Raw genomic sequence first — 18,851 nt, 5'->3', positions numbered from 1 at the left:
ATTTAAAGTATTTAAAAATATCTATCTCCAGAAATAAAAAAAAGTCTCTAGCTTAAAAATTAAGTGACTTACAATGAAAATAATGTCAGTCCCTATTTTTTTCAGAGAAAAAGTGATCGTAAGCAACCCCCTAATCACCACCCTAATTAAAATTAGTTGTTGACCTTATTTGGCCTTTTTTTATTTACGTATTATTAATAGGTTGTAGAAGTTCGACCAACTTAGAATGACTAGTTTTTAAAAAAATTGAGTTAAAAGCGAATAACGAATTTTTGTAGTTTGGAAAAAAATGGCCTTTTCTTCAGAATAGCATCAGAGATGCGAAAAAATATTTAATTATCAAATTGTAGCTTATTTAATTCTCAAGAACATGGTTTACAAAATTTTTTTCTACGGCAGAAATTGAGTGAGCTATTGACAAATAAAACTTGTAATAACATGCTAGAAGCACCTTTACCAACCCTTTCAAAGTCACCTGTTTTTGCGAATGACGATTTTAAAATATTTAATATTAATAGGCTTATACATCTTGTAAAAACCTAAAAAATTATTTTTTACTAAATTTTCTATGATAAAAAATAAAAAAAGTTACGGTTACAAATCAATATATTTTTTTGAAAAGGAGAAATCCAACTGGAAGCATAATAATGTAAGTTAGCGGTGTTTTTAGTCATTGACCTTATTCATTCTTATTTATTTGTGTATTATTAATAGATTCTAGAAGTTTGACTGGCCTAGAATGATTAGTTCTAAAAAAACGGAAGTTAAAAGCGAATAACGAATTTTGTAGTTTGGTAAAAAATGCCATTTTCTTCAGAATAGAAAGCTTAACATCAGAGCTACAAAAAATGTTTCGATATAAAATTGTAGGTTATTTAATTCCCAAGAAATTGGTGTGAAAAAATTTTTTCTACGGCAAAAATTTAGTGAATCGTAAATGAGTATATATCGAAAAACATTGATTTTTTCTGTACAAAACGTAACACTTTCGATAGCGAATAAATCAAAAACTATTAATTTTATCAAAAAAATGTAATAGTCCTGTCGCCAGGGGGGGTACAACGGCCTTCTTTATTCAGATGGACTTACCCAAGTTTTTTTCATGTATTTTTACCCGTAGAATACGAATTTTTTGGGTAACAGTTGATCTGGATGTCGATAAGATTGTTATTGACCAAGAACTTGAGGAATTACATAACAGAGATTTCTCGCAAAACAAAACATTTTTTTTGGATTTTTTGGGTCATTCTAAGTAAAAAATGTTCTAACAAGTTTTCCCGTAGGATGCTCAGTTTTCGAGATAAACGCGGTTGAACTTTCAAAAAATCGAAAAACTGCAATTTTTAAACCCGAATAACTTTTGATTAAAAAATAAAATAGCAATTCTGCTTAGCGCCTTTGAAAGTTCAAGTCAAATTATATCGGTTTTGTTTATTTGCATTGCTAAAAATTTATTGTGATATTGTTAAACAAAGCTACAAACACCTAGTGCGTGAGTGATGTTTTCTATGATTTCTCATTTAAAATCAAACGAGTAGGTAGAATAGGTACTAGTGCAATCGATGCTATTTCTACGTAGCATGCGTTAAAACGCATGTAAAGGCACGGGAAACACTATGTGTTTATAGCTTTGTTAAACAATAAAAAAATAAATTTTTAGTAATGCAAATAATTAAAACCGATATAATTTGACTTAAACTTTAAAATGCGGTAAGCAGACTGGCTATTTTATTTTTTAATCAAAAGTTATTCGGGTTCAAAAATTGCAATTTTTCGATTTTTTGAAAGTTCAACCGCGGGTATCTCGAAAACTAGCCATCCTACGAAAAAAATTGTAAAAACATGTTTTGCTTAGAATGACCCAAAAAATACCAAAAACTGTTTTGTTTTGCGAGAGATTGCGGTTATGTAATTCCTCAAGTTCTTGGTCAATAACACTCTTATCGACATCCGGATCAACTGTTACCCAAAAAATTCGTATTCTACGGGTCAAAATACATGAAAAAAACTTGGGTAAGTCCATCTGAATAAAGGAGGCCGTTGTACCCCCCTGGCGACATGACTATAAGTATAAAACATTTTTTGCTAAGAATGCATTTTTTTATCAACTTTTGCAGTCAAAATATAATAAAAAATTTCCACCCCCCGAGATGGGGTGGCAACCACCCCCATGGTAAAAGCGCCTTTCGGAATCATATAGATTTTGATCCTTGGGCTATCCACTACTTATTCTCAAATTTTCAAGCAAATAAATCCATTCTGTAAAAATTGCGAGGTGAAAAGCTTTGGTTCTGGCCTAAATAAGTGTATGCATTGCGTCATCAAACAAAAGATTCCAAACTCCTTCAGGGTTGTAAGAATCGGTTGTAGGAAGATTTTTTAGTCCAGGATATTTTACTACAATATTATGATGTAATATGTGGATTGTTCTATGGTGTACAAGTTTCTTAGACCATCTACAGCGATTTTTACCATAAAAACTTTTACCGTTCTTTTTCAGATTATTGTTCTTCAGGTTGTGGTGCTTGTTCAGGTTGAAGTTGTTTTTTATCGTCTGCTTCGATTTTACTGCCTGTATGATGGTCACGTAGTATAAAGTCACTTACAATAAACATCGCTAAACTCACCTATATCTTCTTCTGCCCATTTTAGCAAAGTCTCCACAATTATTTGAGGGCTCGGCCATATTTTTATTTGTAAATGTATGTCCGCCTCTGTTTAAGTAGATTTTCTCCTTCGCATTCTTTCCTACACATCCATACATACATATCTCCTGATAATCATTATTTCATTCCCATCACGGTCCTGCCTCTAAGTGGAAGGCAGAGCCGCGATAGGTTGACCCATGTGCTCTTTGTCGTCCTTCGTCTGCACCTCAGTCTACACTCACTTTATTCCACTCGCTCTGCTAATCTCTCATGTTCGTCCGCGCTTCCTTCTCTATTATCAACAGCACATTTCTTATATAGTTGCGGATCTTATTCCATCATCGTACATCACCATCACCATCTTCTCCACCATCTCTCTCTCACCGACTCAAACACTCTATCTAGCTAATATCTTTCTCTTACCTATCTGTCACACTCCAAAAGGGTATGTGATACAGTGTCCAAAGCTCCAAAATACATATATGTAATTGTTTGATTCGGTCTTTTTGAACCTGTGCAAGCAGCTAGGAAAGCTCCCGTATTCTGTGAGCATCTACATCACCTAGTAGTCTAAGCGCTTGTATCCGCAGTCCCGTCAGCTCTGCAGATTTGGTATCAGTTACTTCGTCCACTGTGCCCCATCTCCCGTTGCTTCCCACTCGTCCTGCCACATCCCAATGGATGTGGCGATCTCCACTCTTCTAACATTCTCTCCTTGTATCTCCCTATTTCTTCGCTGAAACCTTCTCTCTCTCACAAACACATGTAAGGGGACTAATTCTGTCCGGTTGTACCATGAGTCGCTTGTACGCCTGTTTCCGCAGTCGCACTTCAGACTGGTGTCGCATATTCGCTCCGTGCGTAACCATGGTGGGGATACACGAGACGATGCCAGCGTCCGTAGCGGCGAAATATGACAATTTTGGCGATTCTTTGTAATATCAGTCATATTGTTTGTGTAACAAATTTAATCAACAATGGTAAATAAATGTTGCATAAGTATTTAATTATGCTGATTGTAGCCAAAAAAAGTAAGCGTATATTCTATAGATCTCCAATAGTGACAAATAAATCAGAGAAAAAAATTTAAATTAGAAGCAATAAACTCACACCAAATAATGTCACTATAAAGATCACCACATTCATCTTCTTTTTTACTTGACAATGTTGAAGGTAATCCAGTAATCAATATTGGACAACTTTTAAGACTAATAACAATTTGCTAAAGAGTTTTAAAAACAACAGTTTGTTTATATAACTTACATATCAATCGGTTTTAAAACGTCTTGCGACGTTGTCCGATGCCTAATTTCGATGACACTCTATCATCCCATTGGCCCTCTCTAAGATCTCTTGCGCTCATCGCCTTCGTTACTCCCTCTCTCCAAGATTTCTTGGGTCTTCCTCTCTTTCTGCGGTTTGGTGGTACCCATTGCATAATTATTTTAGGGAGTCTTGAGTTATCCATCCTCTGGACGTGTCCGTACCATATCAGCTGTTTTCTTTCTATGTCTGTTGTTAGAGAGCCGTCAACCCCCATTCGCTGTCTTATCTCATCATCACGTATTCTCTCTCTGCGTGACACTCCTACTGATCTTCTAAAAGCGTCCATTTCTACTGCCTCCAGTTTTCTTCTGTTGTTTTCGGTTATCCGCCAAGTTTCTGCTCCGTACAATAGACTGCTTTTAATAAGAGATTCGTAGATACTGTGTTTTCTTCTTTTTCCTATTTCATGATTCCACAGTACGCTGTATAGACAACCTATTGTTTTTCTGGATTGTGTTATTCTTCTCTTTATTTCTTCATCATCTTTCCCCGTTGTGTCAAAAACGATTCCTAGATATGTGTAATGGTCGCAGGGCATGATGATTTCATTATTTTCTAATGTGATGTTCGATAGTTCGGTACCTATTGGCAGGTATTTTATTTTTTCTGTATTAATTTCTAGTCCCCACTTTCTATATTCTTCTTGTAATTTCCTTGCCATGTACTCTAAATCATCTTTATCGTTTGCTATAACAACCTGGTCATCAGCAAACTGCAATGTATATAAGCAAATCTCTCCAAGGTCTACGCCCATGCCTCTGCATTTTCGTTTCCACTCTTTCAATGCTTTTGCAACATATATTTTAAATAAGGTCGGTGATACACAACACCCCATGTCACCATTGTTTATATAACTACAGATTAAAAATCTAAAAATTTAAGAAATAACTCGAAAATCACAAAGAATTGCCGATATAATTAATTAATTAAGAAATTTAACAGTCAATAGTGGAAAACTTTCATCAATGTTAATACAGTTGATTCCGCAAATCTTTACCCCGTCATCATTTAAAGCATACGAAATAAGTCGATGATAAGTCGGAAATTGAAATTTACTAAACGCAACAGCAAGTGACAGTAAGTGACTTGCTCTTGCGTTTAGTAAATTTCAATTTCCGACTTATCATCGACTTATTTCGTATGCTTTAAATCAGAGGTTCCCAAACTATTTTTTCTCGTAGACCCCTTTAAAAAATATACTGGTTTCGGTGGACCCCTGCTGCTATATTTTTACCATACTTCCAATGAAAAACATTGGGGGGGGGGGGGGGGGGGTAAAAATAAGACATTGAAGGTCTTTTTCGTCTTCTTTTCTTTTCTCAAAATATCATTTTAAGCGATTTTACAGTGATTTGGAATCTATTTAAACAAATTTGCATTTTTTATCGTAAATTATCAATAATTGAAAAAATTGTGTTTTAATGTAAGGGTTATCCAAAATGTGATTATTAGGCATTATAACAAGTTTTTTGTTTTAAAACAAGTTGTTGATCAAACTTTAGCGTAGAAAACGATAAAATACTGTTTTTCCATTTTCCTCCATTCTCAAAATACATGTTCTTCTATTTGGCTGAAAATTTGCCCACACATAGCCAAAACACAGGACTTACGTGTATAATGGTTAAAAGAATTTGTATAGTTTTACAATACAAGAAAAGTTACATGCAATAAAGAGTCAAAATTATATAGTACAGTCGGGTTAGCATTTGATCTTGCATGCCGAGCTACCCAAGCAAGATTCTATTTTTCTAATCTTAAGGGGGTCAATAGTAGTGTAAATTTAAAATCTCGAATAAAGGAGAACCGTTTTTGCTCAATATCTCCGCCATATTTAACGTTTCGACAACAAGTGTAAAAATTGAAGTTGTGGAAAATATGATTTCGTATAATTTATTCTATTATAAATTTTTTGTGCCGTCGATATTTTCCGAGTTATGGGAGAAAGAGTGACAGTTACAGCATAATTATTGAATTATCTCGTTTATTATTAGTTTTATAACAAAAATGTACCTATACAAAAATGGAGAGAATTAAATTTTATACAATTTTGATCTCTCTCATGTTTTTGCTAAAATCAATATTTCAGGTAGTACGTATGCGGTAAACGCGCGAGCATAAGCCCTGATTGATTTGATAGCAGTGGTTTTTGTTCAATATCTCCGCAATTCTCAACTTTTCGACAAAAATGGTAGGAATTGAAATTGATCCAAATAAATTGTGTTTACAATAATTATTATAATTTTCTTAACCATTTTTTTTGTATGGCGGATATTTTCCGAATTAATTGTACTTACAGTAGACGCCTACATATATTTTTGACTCTGATATTATTCCACGTATTTTTTTTGTATTGTAAAACGATACAAATCCTTCTAACCACTTAAAGTCCTGTGTTTTGGCTATCTGTGGGCAAATTTTCAGTCAAATCGAAAGACATGTGTTTTGGAAATGGAGGAAAATGTAAAAAACGGTATTTTAACGTTTTCTACACTAAAATTTGATCAAAAACTTGTCTTTAATCAAAATAACTTGTTATGATGCATTATAATAATATTTTTGGGTCATTACTCTTAAAATATTATTTTTTCCATTGATATTTTACAATAAAAAAATGCAAATTTATTTAAATAAATACCAAATCGCTATAAAATTTTCGTGGACCCCCACTTGCAACTTGTGAACCCCCATTTTTATTTCACGCCAACGTAAACCCCGTTGAATCCCTCGTGGACCCCTGGGGGTCCACCTGGACCACTTTGGGAATCACTGCTTTAAATGATGACGCACGGGTAAAGATTCACCGACTCAACTAGAGATGCATCAAGTCAAACTAGTTTGATTTTATTCAACAAACTTGACTTGACTTGAGAACCAAACCTTTTTTGTAAAAAAGTTTGACTTGACTTGATTTCAATATCTTTGGGTTTGACTTGAAATCAAACTTCTTCAAACAGTTTGAAGTTTGAATGTCATATTGCTCAACGTGTTTATTTCCAATTCTAATTGAGAGCGTACTTTTTGTACAATTTTGTTTTGACTTATTTGGATAGGTCTGTATCTGCTACTCCGCAAATTATAGTAGGGGAGCAAAGTATGCTAAATGTGCAGTCACTCGAGCGCTTTGGGGACCTATAGGGTTGTGAAGAGTAGGTCCTAAAACCAAAAAAAGTTAAGTAAAGTTTTTCACTTTAGTGGGCGCTTGCCATTTTTAATTTAATTTTTGATTTCCAACAATCGTTTTTTCCGATTATAGCGCCATCTATCCATAATTCTAAAAAATGTTTCGAATAAAAGTTGCTTATTTTTATGTAAAGAATTCAAATCTGGAATAAAAATTTGGGGCTTCTATTTAAGATTTTAAAGTAACCCTTACCCCACCTCCTTGGGGGGTCATGTTTGGTACCATTCAATAGATTTTTCAAAAATATTGATTAAGTATATTTTACAGTTTTTCAATCTAATGTTTATTTTGCGAAATATCGCGGGATTTGTATTTAAAATTTTAAATTTACCGCCCACCCCTCTCCATGGGAGTCATGTTTGGTATCATTCGATAGATTTTTAAAAAATATTGAACACGTATTCTTTAGTTTTTCGATCTAACGTTCATTTCGCGAATTATTCGCTTTTTTTGTGAAACTTTTAACTCACCCATTTCCTTACGCCTCGCTCAAATCGTCAGATTTTTGAAATATACTCTTTCGCATGTACTTAACTTACCTTATCTTAATCTGACAATTTAGAGTATTTTTAAGGATAGATTTTATTTTTCGGGCCCCCCTCAATGAACTCCCCTGTGTTAAGAGCCAATATATGGTAGAGGTACATCTGCAGGACACCAGGTTTCTCCCCATATGATAATCTGACGCTCTTGAAGTACTGAAAAATCCTCTCTTGGGCTCCCATTAGTTTGTAGTTCATATTATTAAGTACCCATATGCTTGGCTTGTTTATTACGTTCGTTTTGAAGTGTGTGTTTTGTGAAATAATATGTGAACCTGAATATTTTTCGGCTCAGAATAAGTACCAGATCAAATTGAGTTTGTTTTTGAAGGTATTCCCAGTGCAAAAATTAAGAGAAAAAGATCTGCATACTTGTATTATGTAAAAATAAATAACAGCGTTATAAAATGACAAATAGTGAACTAATTCTTTAAGACGGCATTGCAAAGTCGCAAAAAATTCCTTAAACCTACTCTATCAAAAATATAATATTTTGTTGATCCTTCATAAATTTTTGTTAAAGGGGCCGTTCAAGTATTACGAAATACAATTTTTGAAGCTCTTACAACCTCTTTATCCCATCTGTATCTTTTCATCTTTTGTTTTGAAGAAAGGTCCAGCTATTTGTTGCAAACACGTGTTACTGTGCTTGATCTGGTTAATACAAATTTTAAGATTTTTCACTTGAATACTATTGCCCTATTGTAACATGAGCGGAGCGTGAGGGGGCAATATAATACAATCGAGGGATTCTATGTAAAATATAAACGAAAGTTGAAAATTTGGGAGATTGTGATTCCGTAGTTTTTTTTATTTAAGTTAAAAAACAATGTTACGTAACGCGCTGTTCGAACCCCCCTCCCCTCCCTCGTTTAACGCGCCGTAACGTTTTACATGGCCCCCCTTCCCCAACTTGTCTTCGTAATACTTGAAAGCTTCCAAAGTAGATTAAATTACACTTGGTATGATAAAAAAACTATCCAACGATTTCTTTGTTTTAATCTAGTAACACTCAAATATAAAAAGTTATATCGATAAAACGAAACTAGCCAGCAAGCAATTCTAAGCATACAGGAATCATTTTCAAAAAATTTCTACTGAATAAATTATTTTTCAAACTCTTTCAAACTAGTTTGACAAACAGTTTGAATTTTCAAATCTGTACGATTGACCAGTTTGATTTGACTTGAATTAATTGTCAGAAGGATTGACTTGAGTTTGACTTGAAATTAAATCAAACTCAAGTCAAGTTCAAACGTTGAAGTCAAACTTGTGCAACTCTGACTCAACTGTATGTAATGTCAAAATTTCATAATTTAGTGGAGTAAACTTGCCTGCGGTTGGACAAATTACCAACCATCACTATAGCGCGGTAAATTTGAATTACTCCTCCTAGTTTAAAAACGAGGATATATTTTTCCCTTTTTGTTCCGATTGGGGTTGAAAAGATAAATTGTGATGAATTTTTAGAAACCCAGTTACATAAATTGGAAAAATATCGTTTAAAAACTTATTGTTAATCATAGAGACGTCAGAGACGTCTGACGGTTAAGTCAGAGTGAGCAGTAATAGTAATAATCCTGATGAGAGACTAATAAGTTTCGAAACCGGTAGAGGTGCTTGCGGCACTCTCTGATTGAACTAGTATAATATGATGCGGCTTTAGTTTCGTGTTGCAACGAAATTGAAAATGGTTATTCATATTTTATTTACATGTTTACTCTGATTGGAGTACGAAGGGAACCAATGTCGTTGGAACTTTACCACGCTGAGCAGATGGGACGTGAATTATAAATTGTAAAATTCCCTCATCTTCCTTAGTCTCAGCATCCGTATGGCTTGCAAATTTTAGAAGCCTCGGAGGTGTAACCAGAGAAGGTTCCCATTATATTCAATCTGGTAGGATGTAGAGCAGCATTTTTGGTGTTGTTTTATGTGCTATTAGATTTAAAACTTCGTCTTTTGCTAGCAGTTGCCGCTAGGGTATCCATGCCATTTCATTCGTTGCAATTCGTAACTGCACGCCGGGGTTTGTCCTGGTTGGGTCAGAGAGAGCAGCATATGTGCCTCATGATGAGAGACTAATAAGTTTCGAAACCGATAGAGGTGCTTGCGGGACTCTCTGATTGAACTAGTATATGATGCGGCTGTAGTTTCGTGTTGCAACGAAATTGAAAATAGTTATTCATTTTTTATTTTTTTATATTATTATTAATAATTTGCAACTTCATAAGATGTAGGTATTTATCATATGCTTAACTTCAAATTGTTTAGCGAAAAATGGCTAAGTGTCGCGTTAGTCATGCACGGAGCGATTAGGATGGTAGGCTGCACAACTATGTGTGGTTCCATCCTTTTTTGGGATTTGGGTCCCCGATATTGGGAACCCGTCACCTTCCTTCGTCTAGCCGTCTCTAAAGTCCGAATAGCCGAATGACGAATAGAATGACGATTGCTAACCTCCACCATGGAGACGACACTTAAAGAAGAAAATAATATGTCACAAATCCAAAAGTGTTCTATCAAGGTAAAATATTAGCGGAGGATATTTTAAATCTTAGATAAATAGTAGATACCTGATGGTAGAATCCTTGATGATCAAACACATAGTTTGGAACAATGACTTCTTTCTTGTAAAAATCAGCTAAAATGTTCATCAAACATCTTCTATCCCAATCATCAGTAACTCTGCCACCGTAGTTAATTTCTCCTGCAGTGTAGGTGAGCACTTTAAATGGTATTTCGGTGTATTCCAACAGAAACATATGTAATTGTGAAATGCAGATTTTAAGGTCACCGTCTAAAAAATAAAAAATATTGTTAAACTATTATCTTTTTTTTGCATTGCAAGACTAGTCGATACCTTGGCATAAGAGGTGTACTAATAATGCTCAACAGATCACCTATTAAGAGGCTGCATCAGTGTGTATAATTTTTTTTCGAAAGTTCTGCGAACTTTCAACATTGCGTCGGCAGTACGAGAGTGACAGTGATACTCTATCAAAAACGAAGGCACAGTATTGTGATACCTAATAATAATTATAATAGGTCTAGATCCCGCGTATGAAAAAAAGTTGATTAATAGCAAGCTAAAATTTTTTTAATAGCTTAAGGGTGTCTATCAAAAATCAGTCTGATTTTTGCATAAAAGTTTAATGACAGGGCAATAAATCAATTGGAAGTTCTGTCAGACAAAATACATGGGCTGTTTACGTTGTCTGATGTTCCAAATCTTTAAACTGTTCCACAATGAAAACTTTCCCTGTTCCAGTGTTCCCATACATCAAAGTTTGTCCGACTAGACACCCTTAAGCTATAAATAAATTTTCAGCTTGCAATTAATCAACTTTCTTTCATCCGCGGGATCCAGACCTATAAGAAAAGTCAAACGATCAGGAGTGCACAAGTATAGGGAATAATCTGATTTTTTGACATACCATTTCTATTATAGTGAGCATGTCATTGGCTAGAATTAGTGACGAGTTTATATGACGTCATTATTATAATAAACTATTTTTAATGGGAAATAAGCCACAATTTTACAAAAAAAAAAATGATTTTATTGACGTTTCGAAGCCCAAATGGGGTTTCGTTGTCAAAATACAAAATACTGTATTTTGTATACGGTGAATAAGCGAAAAATTTTTGGGGGCCTCGCCAAAAGATGTTCTGTAAAATGAAAGCTATCTTAGACCCGATTAATTAGGATGTCACACACTTTTTTTGTTTTGTGCGAAATATGATACCTACTGAATGATGGCGCTTCTTCGGTGGTGAAGGTGGACGATGAAGTTACGAATATTGAAATGGCTTTGTCAAAACTGTTTAAAAATCCGTTTATTTTAACGGCATCCAAAGACCGAGATTAAAATTATAGTTTCATTCTTTGAAAACACTAAACATGGAAAACAAAACAAAGAATGTAGTTTATCACACCCGCATAACCACGAAGTTTTTCTATATTGTTCAACTTTAAAACAATGTTTAAACTTTTTATTTCTTATTGCACATTCTTCAACAAAGTTTATCTCCGGCCAAGTTAGTCCATTCTTTTTAAGAGAAGTCGATTTTAAAAAATATTTTCATTTTCTTTTATAAACTTCACTGAATAAGGCTCCATCCTAAAAAACTTCCAATATTGTATTTAATAAATTCCCACAACAGAAAATGCCAAACTGTGAATCGAAACGCTCCCCCCGGTCTCTGTGTGCACTGCACAAATCCTCAATGTTTTAAGATAGGAGAATCGCTGGTTCACGAATTTAAGATCTCTTGTTCTTCTACAGGTTTCCTGTATTCGCGGTGTCCAAGTACTTGGAAGGGAAACGAGAAATGACCGTGCGCGAGTCGCGGAGAAATATTGCAACTATCTTAAATAATTCATATTGTCAATTGAAATTGTCAAATTGACGTATATTTCATACCTTCTGTCATTGAAGCAGAAAAATTATATATTGCTCCACAATATTGATATGATATGCAATTATTATATAAAGGTAAATTTAATTAATTGTATTTTCCTTGCAGTACTGCATTTTAATAACTAATTTTATTTACTACATACAATTGTTTACGTTTGCATAACATAACCTGCATCTTATTTTTTCTTCTTATTATTTTTTGGACTATGGCCTTGACAATTATCTAGCAACCGGGACTAATATAATTGGCCAATATAATTAAAAGTGCGAATAAAAGTACAGAGCGTAGAAATAGAGGTCGCTTTGCCGAACTTGCACGGTCCCAATAGTGGCTGGGTTCAATTTGAATTCTGCACTTGCCACGTGCATCTAGCGTAGCGGTGTAGTTCAAATACATTTATATGATTAATTAATAAAAACAGTTACATTTTAATGATACTATGATATTTATGAGATTTAAGAAAAAAATATTTTAATGATACTATAATATTTAGGAGATTTTTAAAAATCTGTATTTTAATGAAATTTTATTGGGTGTTCACTGCACAAGTGAACCAATGGAGAAACCGCCCCTGAAATCAAGGCATGGAATAAAAAAGTTTATTTCAAGAAAGTGTATTTTTTTGTTCTTCTTAATGGAGGTACAGACACGTTTTTTTTAATATTTTATTTAATCATCATATACAGTCGGAAAAATGAAAGAATACCCATGAACGATCATATCAATCACATACAATCACATATTTTGTATTTGCTTTTTTTTCTATAAATAACAAACGAAAAAGACAGATTATTATTTATCTTAATAATATGTGATTGCTATGATTGTCTTTCATTTTTCCGACTGCATCTCAAATTGGGCTTTGTACCGCTATTCTTTACTATATTACGAATATGTGTGCCAAATATCTCGACAACATATTCAAAATTAAAGCTGCAATCTTGTAACGCGTTTTCCTCGCGCTGATGTTGCCTCTTAAGTATAGGTCGACAGAAATATCTGAAACCGTCAAGGTCAGACCGATCGAAAGCTTTGGTTACGCAACGTTGTCAGATCAATTGGGTTTCAAAGGTTTTCAGTTTTTTATTTGTTACTTGTTTCATAGTAAAATTTCCTTCTGCCTTCTGCTTCCTCTTAGGTGAATATTAAAACATTGTGTATAATTTCACGGGATTATGCACCCCTGGTTTCATCAACAGCTTACGAAACATACGCGGTACACCATTGAGTCTAAGGCTTACTACAAAAACGCAGCGATTTACCAGTTTAAACGCTGGTAAACTCGCGGTTGCATGTATACAATGTTGAGCGGTTGCATTTGTTTCTATGTTAACTTAAAAAGCGACGATTGGGTTTTTCAGGTAAACCGCGACGTCGACGTTGTCAAACCACCCTCATATGGACAAGCCCTTAGATCAATTTTCAGCTTGTCACAATGGATTGCCAGGTGGATTGGATGGATAACAATCGAAAATTATGGTGCAAAAACAAGTTAGACTTACAGCGGCCTTATCTATAAGCTCAGCTGAGCTAAGCTGGAGCTTAAGATTTGTTGGTGCAACCAGACATTAGTGACCTATTTTTCATGGATCTCGTAGTATAGTGTTTTGAAAAAAATAATAAGTATATTCTAAATAAACTCCTATTCGACGAATTTATCTGGCAATCACGCAAAACCACTGATTTCGTGCAGAATGCATTTTAAATGGAAGTTTACTCTTTGCATCAAGGCACTCAAATGAAGTACCCTCTCCTTGGTGTAGTACCTGAGTCACCTTCGCCGTTTCAGATATTTCTGTACAATTGTACAGTATGTGGCAAAATCAAGTACTTATATATAACTAAATAAACATCCGTGGATCAACCACTAAGAAGATGGCATAGTGGCCGCAATTGTAGCTGTTCCAGCAAGTGACAGAGCAGATAAGAACAGAAAGCTTGAGAAGGTCGAGGCTTTTTAAGGCAGTAGCACAGTGATGTGATGATGATGATTTTAGTTGATGTGCAATCATTACTTTATCGATTTTTTCTCCTTTAAGTATTGAAACATGTAAATATTAATCATATATAAAAAGATAAATCAAGAGAATTTTTAAAGTGTAATTGTTAGATTGTAACATTTTTGTTCAATTCTGTATAAGGTTTTAATTCACGTATTTTAAATATCTGAAAGAGACTTTTTATAATCATTTGTTGTATCCGAAAATATTCGAGCGAGAATAATCAAGTCGAGCGTCATTTTTTAAAATTGTTTCACCTGTAAATCATTTAGTTCCTATTTAACGCTGTTAAGGGCCGTTTTCACACTACGTCTTTTCTACGTTTTGTCAATAAGCGGATTTAATTTTTTCGATTCGACAAGACGTACGTTTTGCTGTATTCACGCTACGTCTTATTGTACGTTTTGTGTGTCGACAAGACGTACGTTTTGCTGTTTACACGCCACATTATACACTGGACAAAACGTACGTTTTGTCGTACGTTTTGCATGTAACACAAAACGTATAATAAGACGTAGCGTGAAAACGAGTCTTTAGAATTGCATCTAAAAAATATGCATACTAACTGCTTGTTTACATTGCTAGATGCTTCTGCCAAATGCCTCTAAGCATAGCCCGTGAAGGAATTTTTACCACTGAGAGGGCGGCGACGCGTGAGAAATAAAGATTACTCCAGGTTCATTTTGAGTGAGTCAGGTGAAAGACAAGGAGAAAAGCAGTATTAGTCTTGGCAGATTATCGGAGAATAGGCCATTTTTGGGAAAAGTCCATTTTTGGGAAAAGTTATTTACCAGCAATTTTATTGCTAGAATCGAATCTTATGATTGTATATATTAATAATATAGGTATGCAAAGTCCGCAGATAGTGTGCTGCTTTTTTTTATAAACAAAACGGCGACCGAAAATTGTGTCTTTTTCAATTTTTGCTCTATGACTCCAAAGATTTTAACTTTACACCAAAAACACTCAAATAAAAATTCACCGTAATTAAATTCTGCATAGAAACGTGATTTTCCCGATTTACTTCGACGAAAAATTTCCCCGGAAAATGCGGGTTTTTTCAACAAAATTTTTAATTTTGAACTAAAATTTTAGATAAGTAATTGTTTATCAATAATTAAATAACATGGTAATATAAAAGCACTATTTGTATAGATTATAATTACAGAAGCCGATGGAAATTAAATGAACAGTTTAGCAACAATTGAATTGTTAATTAAAAATTTACGGTCGCTATAATAACCACAATAAATATGTTACATAACAATAACTATGATTTTTTACAGAATTGAAATCGGACTATTTAAGCGGCCTCAGAAATATTTTAAAACTATAAACAATTTTTTGGCTTATGAACAAATAGAATATCTCGGGAAATATTAAACTAAATTAAATTGTGAAAACGGTATTCGAAAAACAGCGACAGGACGCTTCTTTTAAAAGAAAAAACGTTTAATTATGACGAGTGGTTCCTGAGATACAACCGGTCAAATTTGACCGGCATTTACGGTAAAGATATAGACAATACGATCATAATTTTCGAACCATCACCTTTTTATTTCGGTCATCTTTCTCCAAACCAATTTTAATATCTTAAAATAGTCATAACATATATTATAATAAAAACTATCGATATTACGAGTGAAAATTGTGAAAAATGTAATCTCAAAGTTCAAAATCGGTATACGTTAAAAAAATACATTTTCTCGGCTTCCCATCGAGCAATTTTCTTCATTCTTTTTTTTTTCAAGTAACTCGAGTAGAGCCATTTAACTAAGGCATTATTAAATGTCAAAATTGCTTTTGTTTTGTGATAATAAGTTAATTTATTTATTACATATAACAAATTTTTTTAATTTTTTTAAATAAAGATTGTTTAAAAAATTATATATCGAAATTCTAAGATTAAACAAATCATCTGGGAGTTTTTAAAAAGGAGTAAGAGGAAAATTTAACTTGTACTGAATGAGTCCGGTTGAATGTGTTTAGCAATAATTAATGTTTGTTTTATGTTTATCCTTATGTAATATTGCCTCCCTGTGAAATTTTATTAAGTAAATTTTGCAGGGAGGTAATAAGAATAAAATTGTATAAAAATTTAAATTGAAAAAAAAAACAACAAAAAATATCAAAAAACAAAAAAGACAACAAAACAAAGAAGGAAAAATTAAATCAAATAAAAAAAGAGTATAATAAATTATAAAATAAAAAAGAAAAAAATTAAAAACACAAAGAAGGTCTAAACCTCCAAGGTGTCGGACCGAGTTGAAGTTTTAGCGCTGTGTAAAAAAACATATATTAATTAGTATTTAGTATTAGTATTTAGTAGTAGCATGTAGTGTTTTTGTTAATTTCATTATTTGTAAATTAATTAAAGTTGGTTAGGGCCATGAATGAAGAGTGTACCTGTTGGTCAATTTAATGTTTCCACCTCATTTTTGGTATCTTTTTTGCTTTTTATTTATTTCAGTATCTACCTATTTATGTATGTGCGTGCATAAGTATTATATGTGCGCACATGTAGGTGTACACGTAGGTGTTATATTTGGAATATTGTAGCAAACAGTAATTTATTATCTACCGTGGCTGAAAGGGTAAAGTAATCCAAAGCCAGTAAGAGAAAAAATAATAATTATACAGCTTTCAAATGAGAATATTTGTGTTTTTAACGTTAAAAGGTACACTTGTAGTAAGTTTATCTAAAAAAAGTCCACAACTGGAAAACATATGTAGTGCTCTTTTCTTATAAATAAATGAATCTATTATAACAAAACAAAAGCAACTTTGACATTTAATAATGCGTGAGTTAGATGGCTCTACTCGAGTTACTTGGGAACAAAAAAAGAATGAACTTTACATTTTCTCCAACCTAATTTCTGATTGGAATTTTGCTACTTTTGGCAATTTTCACTCTTAATATCGATAGTTTTTATTATAATAATATATGTTATGAGTACTTTAAAGATGTGAAAATTGGTGTGGAGAAAGAGGACCAAATTAAAAGGTGATGGTTCGAAAATTATGATCCTATTGTTTATATCTTTGCCGTAAAGGCCGGTCAACTTTGACCGGTTGTATCTTAGGAACCACTCATCACAATTAAACGTTTTTTCTTTTAGAAGAAGCGTCCTGCTGCTTTTTTTCCAATACCGTTTTCATGCTTTAATTTAATTTAATATTTCCGGAGATACTCTATTTGTTAATAAGCCAAAAAATTGTTTATAATTTTAAAATATTCCTGAGGCCGCCTAAATAGTCCAATTTCAATTCTGTAAAGTACATCAGATAGGTACAGTGTCTTTTTATACAAAAATAAAATCATAGTTATTCTTATGCATCATAATTATTGTGGTTATTATAGCGACTGTAAATTTTTAATTAACAATTTAATTGTTGCTAAACTGTTCATACAATTTCCATTGGCTTCTGGAATTATAATTTATACTCTATACGAAAAGAGCTTTTATATTACGAAGTTATTTAATTATTGATAGACAATTACTTATCTAAAATTTTAGTTGAACATTAAAGATTTTGTTTAAAAAACCCGCATTTTCCGGGGAAAATTTTCGTCGAAGTAAATCAGGAAAAATACGTTCTATGTAGAATTTAATTATGGTGAATTTTTATTTGTGTGTTTTTGGTGTAAAGTTGAAATCTTTGGAGTTATAGAGCAAAAATTAAAAAAAAAACACGATTTTCGGACGCCATTTTGTTTATGAAAAGATTAGCACACTATCTGCGGACTTTGCATATCTATATTATTAATATATACAATCATAAGATTCGATTTCAGCAATAAAATTGCTGGTAAATAACTTTTCCTTGTATTTTGCTAATTAGCTCAGAGTAGTATAGGCATTTCGCTAGTACGAGCGATGTTTGGGTGTTTGAATACACTTTTGGCGACCAGGTGATCTTTGTCAGTTTTTGTGATTTAATGTTAGGAAATTTTTCAGTCCTGAGATGCAGCAGTTCACCCAGTTTCCACAGTTTCCCAGTTTCCACAGCCCAATTCCACTTTAGCGACGTGATTTTTTCGACAGCGTTTTGTGTTTTTGTTCTACGATGTATTTCTTCGTTTGGGATTCGGTCTCTCAGGGAGACACCTAACATATGGCGTTCTACAGCCCTCTGAGTTACGCTTCACTACCTTTTTTGTGTGTTAATGTTTCTACTCTATAAGTAAGTACAGGCAACACACACTGGTCAAAGATTTTCCTTTTTAGGCATATGGGTAAGTTCGATTTACATACATAGTTCAGTTTACCAAACGCTGCCCAGGCTATTGCTATGCGACGTGGGAGCTCGCACGTCTAGTTGTCTCTTCCCAACCAAATTTCATGTCCCAAGTACTTATAAGATGCAGTCTGCTCAATATCCATTCCATCAACAAAAATATTATAATTTAGCACCAGATTAGTCATTATTTGAGTCTTGTTGATGTTAATCTTTAATCTTTAGTCCGACCTCTAAGGAAGCGTGATATAATTTTTCAACAATATTATTGCATCATCCATACAATCGGCTATAAGAACGATGTCATATGCGAACCTCAAATATAGAAGCTTCTCTCCATTTATGTTGATACCATATTCGTTCTGATCTGCCTCCTTAAAACTCTGTTCTAAAAGGGTTGTGAATAACTTTGGAGAGATGGTGTCTCCTTGACCTACTCCTCGCTCTATACAGAATTTATTTGTTCGTTGTTCAGATAGTCTAACCCAGCGAT

The 18,851-nt window shown here is 33.5% G+C and overlaps 1 protein-coding gene across 3 annotated transcripts in view; it reads right to left on the bottom strand.

Annotated features, from left to right (window-relative positions):
* LOC114339168 (dynein axonemal heavy chain 1-like) overlaps nucleotides 1-18,851 on the bottom strand; it is a 1,269,803-nt gene that overhangs the window by 165,976 nt on the left and 1,084,976 nt on the right. For all 3 annotated transcript variants that reach the window (XR_007700607.1, XR_007700606.1, XM_050661243.1), the window contains exon 20: nucleotides 10,274-10,497. Coding sequence is in view for 1 of the 3 variants with exons in the window: in XM_050661243.1 (XP_050517200.1) it covers nucleotides 10,274-10,497 (224 nt within the window). In the remaining 2 variants the exon portion in view is untranslated. The remainder of the gene's footprint in view (nucleotides 1-10,273; nucleotides 10,498-18,851) is intronic.

This window comes from Diabrotica virgifera, chromosome 9, assembly GCF_917563875.1.
Source record: "Diabrotica virgifera virgifera chromosome 9, PGI_DIABVI_V3a".
Lineage (NCBI taxonomy): Eukaryota > Metazoa > Arthropoda > Insecta > Coleoptera > Chrysomelidae > Diabrotica > Diabrotica virgifera.
The sequence above is the reverse complement of the archived record's forward strand: the minus strand, read 5'-3'. Positions and strand labels throughout refer to the sequence as shown.